The 19,056-nt window shown below is 46.8% G+C and overlaps 1 protein-coding gene across 3 annotated transcripts in view; it reads right to left on the reverse strand.

Annotated features, from left to right (window-relative positions):
• Nucleotides 1-1,907: 1,907 nt before the first annotated feature.
• The window catches only part of SPRED2 (sprouty related EVH1 domain containing 2), a 126,300-nt gene continuing 109,151 nt past the window's right edge, over nt 1,908-19,056 (reverse strand). For all 3 annotated transcript variants that reach the window (XM_082851391.1, XM_082851390.1, XM_082851389.1), the window contains 2 exons: nt 7,622-7,771; nt 1,908-5,181 (listed from right to left, as the gene is read on the reverse strand). In XM_082851391.1, coding sequence (XP_082707517.1) covers nt 4,516-5,181; nt 7,622-7,771 — 816 coding nt within the window. In that variant the 3' untranslated portion in view covers nt 1,908-4,515. The remainder of the gene's footprint in view (nt 5,182-7,621; nt 7,772-19,056) is intronic.

Genomic DNA, 19,056 nt, shown 5'->3' on the forward strand with positions numbered 1-19,056 from the left:
AGGCCACAGAAGCGGAGCTGGAGGTTGAGGAAGGCAGCTCTGTAAGGCAGGTTGTGTGCACTGGCTCCTAAGGAATCAGCCAGCCCTGTGCCCTTCCGCAGCCTTCGAGGGCTGTGAAGGGATCTGGGAGGGCCAGCAACGAAGGAAAACCTAATTTAGAATTGCAGAGAGGTTCAGAAAAAGAAATCCCAACACATTTTGTAGGTCTACATGCTCACAAAATATCCACAATGGCTTCGGCCTCCTGTACTTCAAAAGATGCTGTCCTTTCCAGTTCTTGGTGTTTCCTAGGGTCCCAGAATAGAAGAGGAATTGAGGAAGGAAGGAGCATTTTGAAGCACGTCCTGAGTATTGCACTGTAACGATAGTGTAATCATCGAGCCTCATGACATGCTGAGGGTGGCTATTATCCCACTTGTTACACCCAGGGAAACTGAGGCTCAGAAGGGTGACATCACTTGCCCAAGGGCTAACGGCTAGTAACTATCTAATGACTAGTAACGTGTTTCTCTACCCCTGCTTCCTCACCTGTGAAGTGGAAATGAACCCTCTACTCCGAAGAGGGTTGAAGGAGATGACGGATGTAGAGCCCAGCTCCTGGCTGAGCACACAGGGCACCAGATGACAAATGAACCCTGTAGCAGCCCGGACTGGGCAAGGCTCTTCCTGGTGCCCACTTTTCAAGCCCACAAACAGGGAGCGGGTGGACAGAGCTATCAGTGAGGGCTGGCAAGGACCTGGGCTCTGCAGTCAGTCATCTGGTTTGGTCCTTGCCTCATGAGACCACAGGTGACCTTAGTTACTTACCCTTTCTAAGCCTCAGTTCCTCAACTTCCAATAGGGATGACAGGAGGGACGTGCCTTGGAGGGTGGCGTGAGGTCAGCTCTCGGGCCCCCTGAAGCCCTGGACGTGCCTTCCAAGTTCTCTTTTTTTAAAAATCAGAGCCATTTATTCAGGATTGTCATAATCAGTAAATAATATATACTGTCTCAGCAAATATTATTTTTCTACTTCACCAATTCTCCTTCAGAGCAATCCTATTCCTTTACCATCAAACTTCTTGAAAACATGTTTTACGTTTGATGTTTTTATTGACTCCATGTTGACTCTTCACCCCCTATTAACCTGGTTTGTGCCCCCCCCCCCCAGTCTAATGAAAGAGCTCTTATGAAGTTCTCTAATCATCTCTTAATTACCAATCTTCACGGCTTGTTTCTCTCCATTCACTTTCTAATTCCCAGCATCTCCTGTTGCTTTTCACCTTTGCCAGTGGTTTGGAAAAGTCACCCTTTTTGGCAAGAGTCAAGACTAATGTGAAGGGACCCCTCTGCACATCTCTTTTTAAGGCCCCTACTTGGTTCTCTAGAGAAGAAGCTGAAATTTTCTTCTGTTACCCTTAAAGGACTCCACACTTTGTCACTGTAACATTTGCGTATCCAAAGATCTCATTTGGAACTGAAAGTGGGCCAAATATCACTAAAATCCAACCGCTCTGAGGAGACCGAGGATCTTGGAGTTTTAACAATTGTGTTCTGTGAGAAACTATCTTCCAAACTCCACACAAACACACTCTTAAGGTTCAGCAGGAATCAGTGGGAAACAACCCAGAGGAAGTACAGCGGCTCCCTCCGTGGAGCACGCTTGGGGGAAGCCAGGCTGAGGAAGAGGGGGTGTTCCCTGGGCGGTGATACAGCATTCTTTTCACTTGAGGCATCTGAGCCCAAGGAGCTGCAGTCTCCCCCGGGGACTATGACATAACCAGAGGCGGGAAGGGCCTCAACAACAGACCGGTGTCCACACATCCTCCTCAAAAGGAAACCCCTTCCCATCCTGTGTGCGAGAGCTCCCACGTCCGCAGAGGCTCGAACGCCACCCTGTCTCCAGACAAACATCCCAAAGCCAGCGATCTGACAGGATGTGTTTATATTTACATGGTACATTTTAAAGCAATGGCTACATTGGTCATACATATTAGAAACCATAAAAAAAAGTTAAGAACTAAAATGTACATCATACACTTGTATATATATTTTTTACACAGAGGTAAAAAGGCTTATTATAAAAAAATCAATACAACGGGGTTTTCAGTATACAGGTAAAGAATGAATTATGCTTCAGGCACTTTAATTTGTTAATGTGAGCAAATAGCTTGGTGGGTTTTTTTGGGGGGGGGAGGTTCGGGGAAAGCTTCCAAACAAACTCTTTTGGTTAATGTTTTGTTACCACAGATACAAAAATAAAATCTGAATAATTTCTCTTAGGTGGTTGACATCAGTATGGCAAAGCTGACTGGGAAAATACTACACACTGTTCGGCTGCAGTGTGGCAATTAGAGAGAGACGTATTTACATAAATGTCCCCATGGCTGTCCTTGTACCTTCTACACAAACCAAAAAGGATACGCAGAGTAAGAGTCACTAGCGTTAACTCTTCAAAGGGGTGGAAAAGGACAAGGGGTAAAGGAAGATAGAAACAGATAATGAATAAACAGAGAGGGCAAACAAAAGCGTCTGGGATAGGTGTATTCTTACTGAAATAAATAGGGACGCTTGAACTGAGGTCTAACAAAACATACATTAGTGTTGTGCTTTGTAGAGAGGAGACCTTGAGAAAGACCCTGAGAAAATGCCTCAGGACGGGGGAGAAGATGGTCTTTCGACAGCATTTGGAGGCTGGCTGAAGGTTTCTAGATGTTCTCCAGGCTGGGAAGTGGCTCTTTTCTTGCATCACCAGATTAACAGCTCTCTGCTCCTTTCCCAAACTGGAAGACCCAAACCAGTCACTTCGACAAATGAAAACGTCTACCAACAAACTCATAAGCACACTGGGTATTTACATCGGTGATCTGATAAAGAACTGCAAAGGGCTCTCAGGTGAGCTGAAAACATTCCCAGGAAGGTAAGTGTGGCTAGCACTTTCCCAATATGATTGGCAGACTAGAAAAGTAAGTCCCTTTCCTTGGAGACTGATGTCCTGTGTGCAATTGAGAAGGGATGGGGGGAGTGGGGAGAGAGGAATGAGGCCATGCACTCAGCTGGCAATAATCACAGGAAGATCATGGTGGGAAGAGCCAGCGCTGACAAGCCTGTCCCCTATGGTCTCCACCGCGTTCTGATTGTACTATGCTAGGTACAGGTAACCACTCTTCACTTTTCCTCTTTCTGCAATAACATTTGGCTATTCCTTGCAATATATTAGAAAAATACTCTTTTCCAGCTAATCAGAAGCCTCCTACGTGGCAAGGCGACAGGTGGACCCAGCCTGCTGACCCTAACCATCCGTGCACCAAAAGTGGCAAGTTTGGGTTTGCAGGAGAAAGACACTTAGGCATCGGAAGGGTTTTTACATATGGCCTTGTTTTTTCCCAAGTGTAAACGAAGAATTTGGTGACGTGAAATTGAGTCCAAAATGAAAACAAAAACACAAACCCATGAACAAAATGCAACCCACCACTCTTCAAATTGATGACATTTAAAATTTCCCCCAGTTAATAGAAAATAGCCACTGGGGGGAAAAAAGCTCCCATAAGTTTTATTTACAACCTTTAGCGTTTCTCAACTGGACCGTGTTCGGGAGAACACTGGTTTGGTTTGAAGAGACTATTTGGTTTGCAAAACAATGAGCAAAATTCCTTACTTCACTAGCGGTTTCTTCTGATATTGCTGAATTTTTACAAGTGGCGGTGACATAATTTTAAAAAGTTCTCCTTTAGGGGTAACCAGGGAGGCTCGGAGAAACCTGGAATCCCCTTTCTAGCCCTGGTCTGAGAGGATGCGATGCAGTTTAAAGAATTTTCCTGATTCTCGCAAGTTAATCTGAAGTTAAGGCTCAGTTCTCAGTCATTTTACGAGAGAATGTTTTGCATCAGTGAGTAACTGACCGACTTTTTTGGGGGGAGGGGTGTGGAGACAGAAGATGACGACGGGCTCAAGGTAGAAACTGCAGCTTACATGGGAAGTTTGGCTTTAGAAGAGTTAAAGCGATCTCGTTTTGTGGTAGAAGTTTGTTAACTAGCTCACCTCCTATACATAATCACTGACTGCAGGTTAAAATACATCTGGCAGGGTTTCATCATTCTGACATTCCATTTCCACAGGAACCTGAGGAAGCAAACTCGTCAGCCACAGGCAAGCTCAACCAAGAGAAAGATGGTCTTCGGAGCTCCTGGAAAAACCAACGACAAAACCCACCCCAAAATCAGCAGTTCCCACTGAAGGTGCCTTGGAACTGGAAGAGGTGGGCAGGAAGGACATGAAATCAACACCTGTGTGATGAGACGGTTAGCTTGATTACAGATTGTTAATAATACACGAGGGTCTAGGCGGCGGTTCCTCGCCTTAGAACACTGTGTGCGCACACGTGGGTGAGACTGATGCAGGGGTGCAGAGTCCACCAGGCAGGTTCCCCAGGCTGGAACGGCGCCTTGGGTACCCAGGAGCGGGCAGAGATGAGAGGATGGAGGAGACAAGTCCCCTTGGGGCTGTGGATGGAGGGCGGTGGGGAGGGAAACCGAGTCACACAGCTGCTTTGTGCTTCCCGCCACAGCACCTGCACATCACTCCGCAGTGGTAGCAGGCCCGCAGGGGCAGGTAACAGCACATACAGGGGGCCAAGAAAGACAAGGCGATAAGGGCCATCCACCGGAGGCAAAACTTCTCGTCGCTAGTATCGCACGAGCACGGGTCTGTATAGTCCCCCTCGGGGTCTGACATACAGTGATAGAGCATGCTGTCCGCACACCACATACAGCTCACCCGGCGGATGCAAGTTCTCACGGAGTCGGGCGCGTCCTGACAGTGGCCCCTCCGGTTCTCCTCGTGGTTGAACATGTCGCGGCAGTACTCGCACCGAGAGCGCTCCCCGTCCTCTTTCCGCCGCCGGGACTTGCCCCGGGAGGGCTGGGTCTTGATCACGCTGCCTCCGCGCCCTTTAGGGTCCTCGCCGAGGCCAAAGTCTGAAGAGTCCACGTAGGGGTAGTTGTAGTCGTGCTTGGGGACCTCGCCCTTGGCGAAGCGCACGTAGGAGTCTGCGTCCTCCGAGGGGTCCAGGTATTTGCCCCTCACCGGCGCGTGCCGGTAATCCTCGTAGCCCGTCATCCAGATCTTCTCCCGGGGGTTGATGCGCACGATCTCCTCGTCGTCGTCCGGGAAGCTCACCTGGCGGTAGGGCCTTGGCATCGGCTGCCCCAGGAAAAAGGAGGCGTTACTTCATAGCAGTGGCAAAACAAACCTCCGATATGCATCTTTCACCTTGGCAAAGGCATTGCTTTAAGGAACTGACCCATCCTGTAATTACTGAACAGCTTGTGGGTCAAAGATGGATTTCAAATTGTGAGTCCCAATCCCTTCCTGGGTCAGGAAGTCAATTTAATGGGTGGAGACCAGCATTTCCCCCCTTTCTGTTGCAGTATTACCATATATGGGGGGGGGGGAAGTATACACAGCGTAAGAGTAAAGTGAATTTTCAGAAGCTGGACATGCCCAGATCAGAAAGCAGAACTTGAGGCCTCCCTAGAATATCCTCAACCTCCCTTCTGTGACCCCCACCCCTAAGGTAAGGAACAGTGCCCCCTAAGGAACATTGATTTCTAACAGCTTAGATTAGTTTCACCTGTTTTTGTACAGCATGCTCTCTTTTTTAAGACTGGTTTCTTTTTTTTTTTTCAGAGAAACAGCAGAACACTGGAGTGCACTGCATGTTACAAGGTAAGTACCCTTGTTATCTCTGTGTACATAACATGTGCCTACTGGGCCATGATATAAAACGCATGTGTCACTGTGGGTCATGTGGAAAACAGCAAACTATGAGGCTCAGAAGTACCTTGTAATCTGGCTGGGAAGATAAGATGTTGAGATATGCAAAGGGTAAGAGTACAGGCTCCAGAGGCCAACTGTGTTTGAATCCTGCCAGGATCTCACAGGTGGTGAGCAGCAGAGCTGGAATCTGAGCCCGGGATGGCCCAACCCAGGGCCACACCCTCTAGCCTTCAAACCCAACCTGCATCCCTTAGGGAGGAATAGTCATCTCTGCAGGTTGTCCCGTTACAGTTTGCATCAGTGCCTTGTCCAGAGGAGCAGGTGCTGAATACATAGTTACTGAGTTGACGCAGGTAAGCCTGCCTTGCACAGGGCATCCCAGTTGTGGCAAACAATGAGATTTTCCACCTTCGACGCCCTTTGAGCATGAAGGCTTTTTTGTACGCGGGCCTCTCGCTGCTGCGGCCTCTCCCGTTGCGGAGCACAGGCTCCGGACACGCAGGCTCAGCGGCCATGACTCACGGGCCCAGCCGCTCCGCGGCATGTGGGATCTTCCCGGACCAGGGCACGAACCCGTGTCCCCTGCATCAGCAGGCGGACTCTCAACCACTGCGCCACCAGGGAAGCCCCGAGCATGAAGGCTTTTTAAGGGATGAGGAGCATGGCTCTGAGCAAACCCACTGGAGTGGAATTCGGACCATGAAATTTACCAGCAAGTCGCTAAGCCTCAGACTTGGTTTCCCTGACGAGCAAACTGCATAGGGCTACTGAAAGAATGAAGAGAAAGAATCTGTGCGGTGTCAGCATAGGGCCGGTCACACAGGATGTGCTTGGTACCTGTTGCCAATACTGTCATTATAATATTGTCCTAGAATTTATCACATGGTGATTAGCTTTACTCATCACGTCCCACCAGAGCAAGGGCCACATCTCACAGGCTCTGATTTGCCCTAATTCCTGCCAGATTCTTCACGTCAGTTTCCCCAACTTTGGAAAATCACAATCCTTCATTATTTCAAAACAAATCTTGGGAGCTGACACAGACTTTGCTAATAATTTATTTTGCAAAGTAAGGAGAATCAAAGAGTCAGTTCCCATCTATTGCTCCCATAATGTGATTTTAAGAAAGAACTTTTAATGCCAAAAATATTAGGAAGCACACACAGTAAAATGGATTTTGAAAAAAAGTCATATAGATCTATGTTATAAAACCTCAGTGCCTCGTGCTTTTTCTCTTTTCAAAGCAGACTGGTGGCCACATCACCCACGTGGGCACCCGTCCGCACCCCACAGTTTGAGAACCTGCTCTGAAAAACGGCCGCTTGGTAAATATTTGTTGAATTACTGAATTCCAGCTACAGCTCCCCAAGCAAGCCTGGGCCTGCAGCCCGCGAAGCCAGGGCGCTCAAGCCAAGTGTACAGCTTTCACACAAAGCCGGGAGGCCCTTTGGCCACAGGAACGCACAGTGTTAGCGTATGCTGACGCACAGTATGCTACCAGGAGGGAGCATAGTGTCCTGCGTGAGCGGAGACCTGCATTTGCATCTTGTTCCAGCAGGGACTCTGTCTCCCTAAGCCTCGAGCGTCCCCATCTCTCCACTGGGGATGCGGAGGACCTGCTTGTGGGTGATTTGTGAGGATTAAAGGAGATAAAGCACATGAAGGGCTTGGCGAGGTGCCCGGCGCACAGAAGACTCTGCGTTGAGGGTGAGTCGCCTGCACCACCTCCAATATGGGGGCGGAGGTACTAAGCAGGAGAAGAGGCCTAGGCTCTGGCGTGTGGCTGAACGCCAGGGGAAGGAGGCTGTTCCGGGATCAGGAGCCGCCCACCCCATGACCCCCCAGGAACGAGACCGCCGCTCACCTGTTCGAGGTGATAGTGGTCCGTGGGGTACGGGTCGTGGAGGTGGCCCAGGGTATAAATCCTCCGGTGCTCACAGGACGTGGGGGAGGAGACTGTGCGAGGAGGTTGTTCCCTCTTCTGAGACGAATTAGAAGAACTGTCTGTAGCTGTCTGTGTAGAAGGAGATAGCCGTGAGTTAATTAAAAAAACAAAAACCAAACCCGCACAAAAACCTAACACACCGTCTACGCACACTGGTGGCGTCTCGCTGGATTCCCCAGAATCTTGAGTTTATCCTGGCTATGGGAGGCCGGAGGACCCCTGAAGGGCCAGGTTGTTTGTTTAAAACACGGCGGGCAGAGAAACCCAGCCACAGACCCTGGAAAGCTGGGTTTGTTTTCTCAAACTGTGGGAGCAGTGACCGGCTTTGGGGAAGGGCTCACCGCACCAGGCCTGCTGCTGGTGCGCTCCAGCTGGATCAAGAATGGTCACCTGTTTGTGGCCCTGGCTGCGAGGCCCTCGGGTAAGCAGAGGAGATGCAAACAGGCAAGAATCAAACCCATATGTTCCTTCGTGGGGCTAATCCCAGCCTGGGGACGTCTCAGAGATGAAGGATACCTCAGGGGTATCATAGGTACTGGCTTTCCAGGAAGAAATTTTGTACTCTTCGGCTCGGAGGCAAGCCTGGGGGTCACCATCTCTGGAGAGGGAGGGCAGAGCTGTTTTCCCAGTAGAGGCGACGAGTTCAGATTGGAGCCTGCATGATGGTGTCTTAGGAAGGTGATCAGCTATCAGAATGGAGTGGCTGTGGACAGAGCACAGGCCCTCTCGCCTCCCTGTATGCCCACCACCTAAGTGCTTCATGCTCCCCGGTGACCCCAGGGGACGGTCACTCTCCACATCCCTGGGGCCCAGGCCACATGCTCATAAAGACTTGTCAAGTACAGCTGACAACTGCCTTTGAAACCAGGGCCCCTCAGAATTCTCACTACACCTCTACTTCCTTAGAGTGATGGACCCCACCCGCCCCTTTTTTTTCTGCAAATAAATGCAAAGGTTTTCCTTGATATCTAGGTGTCCTATTTCTGGTAAATATCTAGGAACTCCTCCTTTGCTGTTGCTTCTCACTCTTATATTCCCCTTATCGTATTTGCTTATTTATCTCCTTTTATTTTCCTGTTTTTTGTTCGTGTCATAGATCCTCCAAAGAGCAAGGTAAGGTTGAAACAAATAGACTCATAAAAGTTATTCCCCCCCCATTTACAAAGTAATAAATGCTTAGAAAAATGGGAGTATAAGTATCCAGGAAAAAGAAAAGACACCCGTATTTCCATTATGCAGCACAACTGATGTTAATTTTTAAAACCTGGTGGACGCGTGCAGCATGCCTTGGGAAACCCAAGCCTCCTGGACTTTTCTTTGATTCTGTTTGGTTCATGTGATGCAGGGCTGATGCTGTTTCCAGTCCCACAATCCAGTGACTAAATTCAGCTATGGACACCCACACAGTCCTCCTGAGGCAATATGGAGAGATTTCTGATGGAGAGGTCAGAAAAGATGCTGTCTGTCTCTATCTCTGAAGTTAAGAGCTAAGGGTCCTGTAAGCCTGGAATCCTGGTGAGGCGGCAGGGAAAGAAACTGTGAGGATGAAGTGGGGCAAAACGAAGGGAAGAAGGCCCCCGCGGACACCACTTGAGCTTCTGGATCCCTCCAAGCCTGAATCCTGATCCACCCTAAGATGCCCCAAAGCTAAGAGCCAACTCCCTTTGACAAGTTAACCCAGGATGCGTTGGGTTCGTCCCTTGGGTGCACCTTTCCCCCATTCCCGATTCCTTCTCTGTGGCAGCCTTCCACCTGCATCACATTCCTGGCCTCTCTCTTGCCTCATTCCTCTGCAGCAGGTGGAATGGAACAGGGTGTCCAGAGCCTGCTACTTCCCTCCTCTACCTCTTGGGAGCCACCCAACTGGCAAATTGCCTGTGCTGGCAACCATTCTTGGGACAGTGCGGTCTACTTGGAGGTCGAGGGCCCACCCCACTGCGGGGAGGGTGTGGAGACCCCAGCGCACGTGTGCCTGGTGGGGCAGGTCTGTCTAATCCTGGGGTCCATTCCTGGAATGTCCACTTCCCACAGGTGTAAGCCAGCACTAACCTCATCAGTAAAGAAAGGGCTCCTATCGTTTTTTCTCAATTGGTTCAGAACGCAGATAGGAAAGAGTTGCTATTTACCCCTCAAATCCCAGCAACTGAAAGAGACCAGACTGATACACAAGAATTTTTACTTTCTTCCAAACTCTGGTCTGTCCTCCAAGTCTCACCCACCCTTTCCTTATGTCTTTGGAGATCCTGCCTCCCTCTTTTAACACACCGGTGGTTGCAAGTTGACAGCACGACAAAGCAAAAACAACCCTTAACAGTCTCACGTTATGTGAAGGCTTATGATGTGCCAGGCCCTGGCTACATGTGAACACCACTGCAGGCAAAATATTGTCTCCACATCACACACAGGAAAACAGAGACTCGGAGAAATTCGGGATCCTGCCGACCAGTGGCAGGCAACCGCTGGCAGAGCTGGACAGAAAGGCAGACCCTGCCCTCCAAGCGCGGTGGGATCTCAACGCACCACATCGCTGCTTTGCAAACCCTGGAGAGCCCACGCCAGTGCCTGCTCTGTGTTAATCTTGGTGAGATTAATACGAGTACAACTATTCCAAGTAAGACAGTGTGCCCTGACTCATACAAACTCAGGAGAAAAGGGGATGGTGTCTCAGAATACAAAGGTTTCAAAATAAAATGGACAACCTGGAAGAAATGGACAAATTCTTAGAAACGCACAACCTGCCAAGACTGAATCAAGAAGAAATAGAAAATATGAACAGACCAATCACAAGCACTGAAATTGAAACGGTGATTAAAAATCTTCCAACAAACAAAAGCCCAGGACCAGATGGCTTCACAGGTGAATTCTATCAAACATTTAGAGAAGAGCTAACACCTATCCATCTCAAACTCTTCCAAAATATAGCAGAGGGAGGAACACTCCCAAACTCATTCTATGAGGCCACCATCACCCTGATACCAAAACCAGACAAGGATGTCACAAAGAAAGAAAACTACAGGCCAATATCATTGATGAACATAGATGCAAAAATCCTCAACAGAATACTAGCAAACAGAATCCAACAGCACATTAAATGGATCATACACCATGATCAAGTGGGGTTTATTCCAGGAAGGCAAGGATTCTTCAGTATACGCAAATCAATCAACGTGATACACCATATTAACAAACTGAAGGAGAAAAACCATATGATCATCTCAATAGATGCAGAGAACGCTTTTGAGAAAATTCAACACCCATTTATGATAAAAACTCTGCAGAAAGTAGGCATAGAGGGAACTTTCCTCAACATAATAAAGCCCATATGTGACAAACCCACAGCCAACATCGTCCTCAATGGTGAACAACTGAAAGCATTTCCACTAAGATCAGGAACAAGACAAGGTTGCCCACTCTCACCACTCTTATTCAACATAGTTTTGGAGGTTTTAGCCACAGCAATCAGAAGAAAAGGAAATAAAAGGAATCCAAAATGGAGAAGAAGTAAAGCTGTCACTGTTTGCAGATGACACGATACTCTACATAGAGAATCCTAAAGATGCTACCAGAAAACTACTAGAGCTAATCAATGAATTTGGTAAAGTAGCAGGACACAAAATTAATGCACAGAAATCTCTGGCATTCCTATACACTCATGATGAAAAATCTGAAAGTGAAATCAAGAAAACACTCCCATTTACCATTGCAACAAAAAGAATAAAATATCTAGGAATAAACCTACCTAAGGAGACAAAGGACCTGTATGCAGAAAATTATAAGACACAGATGAAAGAAATTAAAGATGATACAAACAGGTGGAGCGATATACCATGTTCTTGGATTGGAAGAATCAACATTGTGAAAATGACTCTACTGCCCAAATCAATCTACAGAAACAATGCAATCCCTATCAAACTACCACTGGCATTTTTCACAGAACTAGAACAAAAAATTTCACAATTTGTATGGAAACACAAAAGACCCTGAGTAGCCAAAGCAATCTGGAGAACGTAAAACGGAGCTGAAGGAATCAGGCTCCCTGACTTCAGGCTATACTTAAAAGGTACAGTAATCAAGACAGTATGGTGCTGGCACAAAAACAGAAAGATAGATCAATGGAACAGGATAGAAAGCCCAGAGATAAAGCCACGCACACATGGTCACCTTATCTTTGATAAAGGAGGCAGGAATGTACAGTGGAGAAAGGACAGCCTCTTCAATAAGTGGTGCTGGGAAAACTGGACAGCTACATGTAAAAGAATGAAATTAGAACACTCCCTAACACCATACACAAAAATAAGCTCAAAATGCATTAAAGACCTAAATGTAAGGCCAGAAACTATCAGACTCTTAGAGGAAAACATAGGCAGAACACTCTATGACATAAATATCACAGCAAGATCCTTTGTGACCCACCTCCTAGAGAAATGGAAATAAAAACAAAAATAAACAAATGGGACCTAATGAAACTTCAAAGCTTTTGCAGCAAAGGAAACCATAAACAAGACAAAAAGACAGTACTCAGAATGGGAGAAAATATTTGCAAATGAAGCAACTGACAAAGGATTAATCTCCAAAATTTATAAGCAGCTCATGCAGCTCAATAACAAAAAAACAAACAACCCAATCCAAAAATGGGCAGAAGACCTAAATAGACATTTCTCCAAAGAAGATATACAGACGGCCAACAAACACATGAAAGAATGCTCAACATCACTAATCATTAGAGAAATGCAAATCAAAACTACAATGAGATATCATTTCACACCAGTCAGAATGGCCATCATCAAAAAACCTAGAAACAGTAAATGCTGGAGAGGGTGTGGAGAAAAGGGAACCCTCTTGCACTGTTGGTGGGAATGTAAATTGATACAGCCACTGTGGAGAACAGTATGGAGGTTCCTTAAATAACTACAAATAGAACTACCATATGACCCAGCAATCCCACTACTGGGCACATACCCTGAGAAAACCATAATTCAAAAAGAGTCATGTACCAAAATGTTCATTGCAGCTCTATTTACAATAGCCCGGAGATGGAAACAACCTAAGTGTCCATCATCGGATGAATGGATAAAGAAGATGTGGTACGCATATACAATGGAATATTACTCAGCCATAAAAAGAAACGAAATTGAGCTATTTGTAATGAAGTGGATAGACCTAGAGTCTGTCATACAGAGTGAAGTAAGTCAGAAGGAGAGAGACAAATACCGTATGCTAACACATATATATGGAATTTAAGAAAAAAAATACTGTCATGAAGAACCTAGGGGTATGACAGGAATAAAGACTGTGTCCTACTAGACCTACTAGAGAATGGACTTGAGGATATGGGGAGGGGGAAGGGGAAGGTGTGACAAAGCGAGAGAGAGGCATGGACATATATACACTACCAAACGTAAGGTAGATAGCTAGTGGGAAGCAGCCGCATGGCACAGGGAGATCAGCTCGGTGCTTTGTGACCGCCTGGAGGGGTGGGATAGGAAGGGTGGGAGGGAGGGGGACGCAAGAGGGAAGAGATATGGGAACATACGTATATGTATAACTGATTCACTTTGTTATAAAGCACAAGGTAACACACCATTGTAAAGCAATTATACTCCAATAAAGATGTTAAGAATACAAAGGTTTCTACAGATCTCAATAAATACTTTCTGAATCAGTAGATAAGGGCCCTTCAGTATGATTCAAATCTCAAGGGTTAAACTGTTATCCAACACCCGTGTGCCAGGCACGTCTTAGGTTAGAAGCTACCCTCGTACTAAGCACTGTAATACACACTTGCCATTTAGTTCTCGGAAACTCAGTTAACACATCCCTCACCTGCTGTTAGTCACCTGAATCCACCCTGTTTTCTGTGACCTGTGTCCAGGTTAACAATGTAGGGAAAGTCATTCTGAGAAATGAGGCACACCCGGTATTTCCTAGTACTCCTAGCACTCCTCAGCCAATCAGACTCTCCCTTCCAATGCTCCCATCTTTCCTCCCCAGCCCCGGCCAGCCTCTTCCCACTGTAAAGTGCAAAGTTCCTGGACAATTTTCTGACAATTCAGAGAACGTGAGACTGAGAAAGGCCTTTCGAATTCTCCTACTCTGAAACAAATCTGTACAGAGGAGCCGTGAAGCCAGAGGCTGAGGTGTGCCCTCAGTTTACCGCCTCCTGCGGGGAGGTCCCAGCCCGGCCCACAGCCTCCTGCCGCCAGCCTGCTCTGGGCTTAGAGCACGCAGGAGAGGTTCCATCGGAAGCGGAGGCTTCCCATCTCTGCTATCAGATAAATCTTGTCAAGAGGCTCAAGTGACCTACCCACAGAAGGAATGTACTATCAGGGTATCTCCAAGAGAGGCGAGAGGAAAAACCTTTCATCACACGTACCTCTGGACTGGTGCCCCCTTCTCTGCTCGTGGAGAAAAGCAGCCACTAGGCTGTGCACATCCGCACATCAACAAGCAAGATTCTAGAACATGTCTCTGTTACTTGTGTGCACAAGCTAATGACACCCACCAACCTACCAATCGGAGAGCTTCACCTTCCACCTGGAAAGACTGGCTGCGTTTTCAGCTCGCCTTGGTGGTGGGGCAAGGGAATCTCGGAAGTGCTGCAGGTTTGAGCTCAAGAAGAACAAAAGCAGAGGTCCTCTGTGCTTGGGGACCTCAGGCTCCTTAGTGGGGTGGCTTCAGCGGCAGGCTTCCTGAGTCAGAGCAGGCAGTGCCAGCCTTTGATGCCACCCACTGTGAACAAGGCCAGACGCTGCCACTGTGGCGCCGCCCACTTGTAGGAGGTCCCGTGTGACCGGAAGCAGTGCGCACAACCACTGTCACCTGCAAATGTACCCGCCAAAAAAACTTGCCTCCGGGTTTGCGTTCGACTCCAGCTCAGTGTCAATGCTCTGTTAAAAAGATGTCCAATTAAGAAGGCTGTAACCTAACATGAGGCACTGAACAACAGAAATGCGATGGAATGTTATAATGCTAAAAAACAGGGTCTCAGCCCAGGCAGACTGGATTTGAATCAATTCTCTGCTAATTATAAGTTGTCTGATTTTGGTCACGGTGACCTCTAACTCCAGTGTTCACATCTGCAAAATGGAGCAAAAATTGTCCTCAGGGTTACTGCAAAAACGAAATGAGATTAAGCATTTCCATTTTCTAAACAGTCACTACTGATTATATAGAAAAGTTACTGATCCTGTGATCGGGTCCCCTTGCTTAACTCATAAAAATTCAAATGCTTTATCCAGTGATTCTCTGGACTTTTCTAAGCAAATCCTGTCACCCACAAAAGATAGTCTGGTCTCCTTTCCAATATTTGTACCACCTTTTTCTTGCCTTACTACATTTTGCCAGGGTTTCCAGCATGATATGGGAAACCAGAATGTCTCTGTTTGTCTTGAACCTAACTTTGGTGGGACTTCTAATGATTCTCTGTTATATATAATGTTTCCAGATAACTGGAGTGATTATAAAGTTCCCAAAGTTTTGGACTTTCCTGATGGCACAGTGGTTAAGAATCCCCCTGCCAATGCAGGGGACACGGGTTCAAGCCCTGGGCCAGGAAGATCCCACATGCCGCGGAGCAACTAAGCCCGTGCGCCACAACTACTAAGCCTGCGCTCTAGAGCCTGCGAGCCGCAACTACTGAACCCTCATGCCACAACGACTGAAGCCCATGCTCCTAGAGCCCATGCTCCGCAACAAGAGAAGCCACCGCAGTGAGAAGCACGTGCACTGCAACTAAGAGTAACCCCTGCTCGCCGCAACTAGAGAAAGCCCGTGTGTGGCAACAAAGACCCAAAGCAGCCAAAAATAAATAAATAAATTTATAAAGTTCCAAAAGTTTCCTTGGATTCTAGATTGCTAAGAGTTTTCACCAAAAGATGTTGGATGTAACCAGATGGTTTTTCTGTGTCTATTGAGATGACTACGGTCTCTCACCTTTGTTTCATTAATGCATGAATCAAACAGTTAAACTTTGCGAATATAAACCATCTTTGCATGCCTGGGATACGATCTACTCTACTGGTCTTTCATTACATTTGTTTTATAAATACTGATGTGATTTGGTAATATTTTACTTTAAAACGTTACGTCTAGATTCATAAGTGAGTTTGGCCCCTGTTTTTCCTCTACTTGAGCTCATCTTGCTAATTTTTGCAGCAGGGTTACGCTAGTCCTGTCAGCTGAGCTAGGCAGTGTTCTACCTTCTTCTATACTTTGGAACAATATCTATAACATGGAAGTTCTTTAAAAAAAAAAAATTGAAGTACAGTTGATTTACAATATTGTGTTAGTTTCAGGTGTACAGCAAAGTGATTCAGACACATACATTTTTTCAGGTTATTTTCCATTATAGGTTATTACAAGATATTAAATATGGTTCCTTGTGCTATACAGTACATCCTTGCTGCTTATCTATTTTATGTATGGGAGTTACGTTTCTTAACCACCTAAATTTGGTCCCCCTTTTAAGGGGTATACCTTTGACTACATTTTCAAATTTTTCTGTGGTTATATTAAAACACGTATTTTGAGTAATAAGCTTTGCATGGCCTGGTCCTAAAGGCAGTAATCTGAGACAAGAGTTTAATAAGGAAGCACAGGAGGCTGAGAAAAGAAAGGGAAAGGAGGTGGAAGCAAGAGTCAGAGGGCACTAACATGAAAGAGTGGGCCCCTCCAACCTTAATAAAATAGAGACATGACCAGCCTGATCAAGTCCACACTGGTAGGGAAAACACTGGGAGGCTGGCAACCAACCATTCATTTTCTTCTCTCTCTTGGGGATGGAGAAACATGGGACGGATGCCACCTCCAGAGAGGCAAGCAAACAAGTACAGCTGCTTGATCCTCTCTGTATCCCCAGGAGCACATGAGCTGCTGTGAACACGCAGCTTGTAGAGCCAAGCCTGATCCGAGCAGCCATTTCTGGGGAGCGACAGAAATGTGTCACTATGTGTTTTGAATAAGGCATAGAAAACGAAGTGAAGAAACTCTTTAAGGAGCTAATCTGCGCTATCCAGGAATCATACAGAAACGTTAAGCAAAAATAGCACTCCTCGGAGGGAACTGGGAAACCTCGACTCTAGGCCAGGCTAGGCCACGTGTCTCGGGCCAGGTGTTAACCTCTGTGGGCCACAGTGTCCTCATGTGTAAAAGAGGGAGTCGCCCTGGATGATCTCCAAGGGCTGTTTGAGTTCTAAAACTTTTCTGTGTAATCGTTCTGGCTTCCTCCTCAGAACATTACAGAGGAGTCTAAGACTACTGCTTAGTTGATCTGAGAGCCACAGGATGGATGCCAACTATACCTCAATAAAAAGTAAATAAAATAAGAAGTCATCACCACATAGGAAAAAAAGCTGCAGGATTAATTCAGGCTGACAAGAGTAGAATTCTGCCCTGTCTTGTAGATGCTGCGGAATCTTTTTTTCTTGGCCGCACCCTGCGCCCTGTGCAGGATCTTAGTTCCCTGACCAGGGATCGAACCTGGGCCCCCTGCAGTGGCAGTGCAGAGTCCTAACCACTGGACCGCCAGGGAATTCCCGATGTTTTGAATTTTTAAAGACAGCTAGCTAGTAGTTACGACCCCAATTTGCATTATTTTTACTGCAATCTACCACCAAAATAGATTTCAGCCGCTGATACGACCGAAGCAATATTCAATATTCTTCCTATCGCAGGGGCTTCCATTTTATTTTTTTTAAAAAGCATGTATGCACACGTGCATTTATATATAAGTATATAGCATTCTCCTCAGCCTCGGGCTGGGAGATGAGACTGATCTCATGGAAGTCTGGGCATCTTCTGCCTCTCAGAAGACAGTAAACTGTTCTGGGCGTCAGGAGACCGCCGGCTCCGGTGGTTTGGCGCTGAGTTGTCGTTTCTAACTCTTCAGCAAAGCAAGCCTTTCCCCTCAGTAGCTGTTAGACTGGCAGGCCTATGGCTAATCCTTTTCCCTTTGGTAAACGGGAACTTGTCCCCCATTCTGTCAACAGGTCGCACTGGCTCACCTGTCCTCAGGGCCTACATTGGTTCCAGGTGTCCTCTTTCAAAGAGGCAAGCAGAGCAGGAAATCTTTTACGGCTCCAGCTAGCAGGCAGTGTGGGTCTAAGAGGCTGCTGGTGGGGGGAAAGGAGATGACTCTGTCCTAGACTCTAAGACATTATTCTGTCCAGGACCCGGAGGATAGATAAAGTGGGCATTCTTCTACGGTGAAAAACAACAACAAAACCAAAATTCCCACACATTAAAAAAAAAACAACACAAGTTTTGGGGCTTCCCTGGTGGCGCAGTGGTTAAGAATCCGTCTGCCAATGCAGGGGACACGGGTTTGAGCCCTGGTCCGGGAAGATCCTACACGCCGTGGAGCAACTAAGCCTGCGCGCCACAACTACTGAAGCCTGTGTACTCTAGAGCCCATGCTCCGCAACAAGAGAAGCCAGCACACTGCAACGAAGAGCAGCCCCCGCTCGCCACAACTAGAGAAAGCCCGCGCGCAGCAACGAAGACCCAATGCAGCCAAAAATAAAAAAAAATAAATGTATAGGGAAAAAAGTTTTATGTTTCTAAATTTTGAAATTAGGTGAAATTTTGACATGAAAGGAAAGGACTCTGATAAACCCACAGCTTAGCTTCACTGGCAGGGCTGTGATCAGGAAGCGGGTTTCAGGTAACCTTGAACATGTACTCTGCATGAATTAATAAAATGGAAATAGTAGTATATTACTATCCACAGCTTAAAAAAATGAGATGATACATGTGTAAGTGAAGAAAGACACAAGTTGGTGGACTACCAAAATGCCTTTGGGCTTCCTGAAATTGAGAGCATCTCAAAGCTTTTGTTTGAACCTTAGACATTTAATTGCTTTAATTTAGCCACTGTAGGTATTACGTGTTGAATAAAAAGATCCTCCTCTTACTGTGCAATGTGAGCTTGATAATTACTGGCATTCAGAAGATAAAGCAGCTCCCACCCATCTTCTGAGAACTTCCACACCACCCCATGCAGTGCTGGGTCTCAGCCAGCAGCATTAATGGGACGCCGCTCCCTGGTGTCATCCACAAAGCATAGCTGTCCTTCCCCCAAAACATTTTTGCTTTTCTTAACAAACCGCCATAGATTAGTTCCACTAGTCAAACTCTGTAGAGGTAATTTACATTTCAACCTATTTTCTCTTTTACTTATTCTGTTCCTGCACCACTCTATCCCAATCCCTTAATTCCAAGGGTAAAGACAACAGAAACTTTTTTTTTTTTTTTTTTTTTTTTGCGGTACGCGGGTCTCTCACTGTTGTGGCCTCTCCTGTTACGGAGCACAGGCTCCGGACGCGCAGGCTCAGCGGCCATGGCTCACGGGCCCAGCC

The sequence above is a fragment of the Leucopleurus acutus genome, assembly GCF_964270905.1.
Source record: "Leucopleurus acutus genome assembly, chromosome: 12".
Taxonomy (NCBI): Eukaryota; Metazoa; Chordata; class Mammalia; order Artiodactyla; family Delphinidae; genus Leucopleurus; species Leucopleurus acutus.